The 1,235-nt window shown below is 56.5% G+C and overlaps 1 protein-coding gene across 2 annotated transcripts; it reads left to right on the top strand.

Annotated features, from left to right (window-relative positions):
* Positions 1–53: 53 nt before the first annotated feature.
* Positions 54–1,225, top strand: LOC100949761 (protein CXorf40A-like). 2 transcript variants are annotated; one of them, XM_012814090.2, is made up of 2 exons: positions 54–57; positions 752–1,225. In XM_012814090.2, the coding sequence occupies exon 2, from the start codon at positions 782–784 to the stop codon at positions 1,043–1,045; it is 264 nt and encodes an 87-aa protein (XP_012669544.1). In that variant the 5' UTR covers positions 54–57; positions 752–781; the 3' UTR covers positions 1,046–1,225. The 2 variants fall into 2 exon arrangements, with proteins under 2 accessions (XP_012669544.1, XP_003803959.2); XM_003803911.3 differs by lacking the exon at positions 54–57 and adding an exon at positions 533–650.
* The last annotated feature ends 10 nt before the right edge of the window (positions 1,226–1,235 follow it).

Below are 1,235 nucleotides of genomic sequence, written 5' to 3'. Positions count from 1 at the left end.
CTGTCTGAAGCCTGTCCCTGGGCCTGGCACATAGAAGGTACGTGTGCCCTGGGGCCAGTTGTTACAATTCTCCTTGTCCTTTCTCTTGGCTTAGAATAGATCAGGGCCATCCACAGACCCTGGAGAGCAGTGGTGGGAGAAAGGGATTGAGGAGAGGGACACCCAAGGGGCTCAGGAGGATATACCTGAGAGAAGCCATCTGAGGTCACAGGGAATGCTGAGAGGTGAGCTGAAGTTGGATACCAAGGATTAGGGGTCAGCAGCCCTGGGACAGGAGCTGGGAAGATGGGGTCCTGAGGTGCCTTTGTGTGCCAGGGCCAGGGGGCAATGGGGGTGGGAGAAGGGAAAGAGGCAGATCCCAGGCCCGCATCTTCCCTCTGCATGGAGAGCCTGCTGAAGACAGCCACAACACTCCCTGGGCCAGGGGGACCTGTCCTCTTGTGTTACTGTAGGGCTGAGTGACCTCTATCATAGCACTAACAAAACTGTCCTTCCTGTCCTTTTCTCTAGCTGTCCCCACCCTACTTGGTGAGCTCCCTAAAGATGTCATTGGCTAGACCTGAGTCCTCTGAACCCAACCCCTTCCATTGGGCCTACTGTGGCATGGGACACCAGTGACAGCATGGTGATAGAAGCATCGGATTGTGGAGGTCAGTGAGGTTCAGCGTACCTGGGAGCCATGGCAGAAGAGCAGGCCCACTGCCTGGGAGCTCAGAGGGCTGGTCTATGGTGTGCCTCTGTGTTTCCGCAGGCCCCAGGGCACCCCAGGAGTTTGTGGAAGATGAAGTTTGGCTGCCTCTCCTTCCGGCAGCCTTATGCTGGCTTTGTCTTAAATGGAGTCAAGACCCTGGAGACGCGCTGGTGTCCCTTGCTGAGCAGCCACCGCAACCGTACCATCGCCATCCACATTGCCCACAGGGACTGGGAAGATGATGCCTGGAGGGAGCTGCTGGTGGAGAGGCTGGGGATGACTCCTGCCCAGATTCAGGCCCTGCTTTGGGAAGGGGAAAAGTTCGGTCGCGGAGTGGTAGCTGGTAAATGGTGACATCGCAAATGTACAGATACTTCCAAGAGCAACCACGTAGCATGCTGCTGGGGAGTTTTGTGGCCTCCGTATCCATGTAAACTGGTTGGTGTGTTTGCTGTGGTTTCCTTCAACAACACAGCTCTGAAGGGGCAGCAAGGGGCCCTGGCCTAGGGACAGCAGGCCTATATTCCAGGAGCTCCAGGAAATC

This window comes from Otolemur garnettii, unplaced genomic scaffold (assembly GCF_000181295.1).
Source record: "Otolemur garnettii isolate 467f Iridium unplaced genomic scaffold, OtoGar3 scaffold05435, whole genome shotgun sequence".
Taxonomy (NCBI): domain Eukaryota; kingdom Metazoa; phylum Chordata; class Mammalia; order Primates; family Galagidae; genus Otolemur; species Otolemur garnettii.
The sequence above is the reverse complement of the archived record's forward strand: the minus strand, read 5'-3'. Positions and strand labels throughout refer to the sequence as shown.

What these genes read in the sequence shown, in the direction of transcription:
- LOC100949761 (XM_012814090.2), top strand. Translation starts at nt 782, where the DNA reads ATGAAGTTTGGCTGCCTCTCCTTCCGGCAGCCTTATGCTGGCTTTGTC.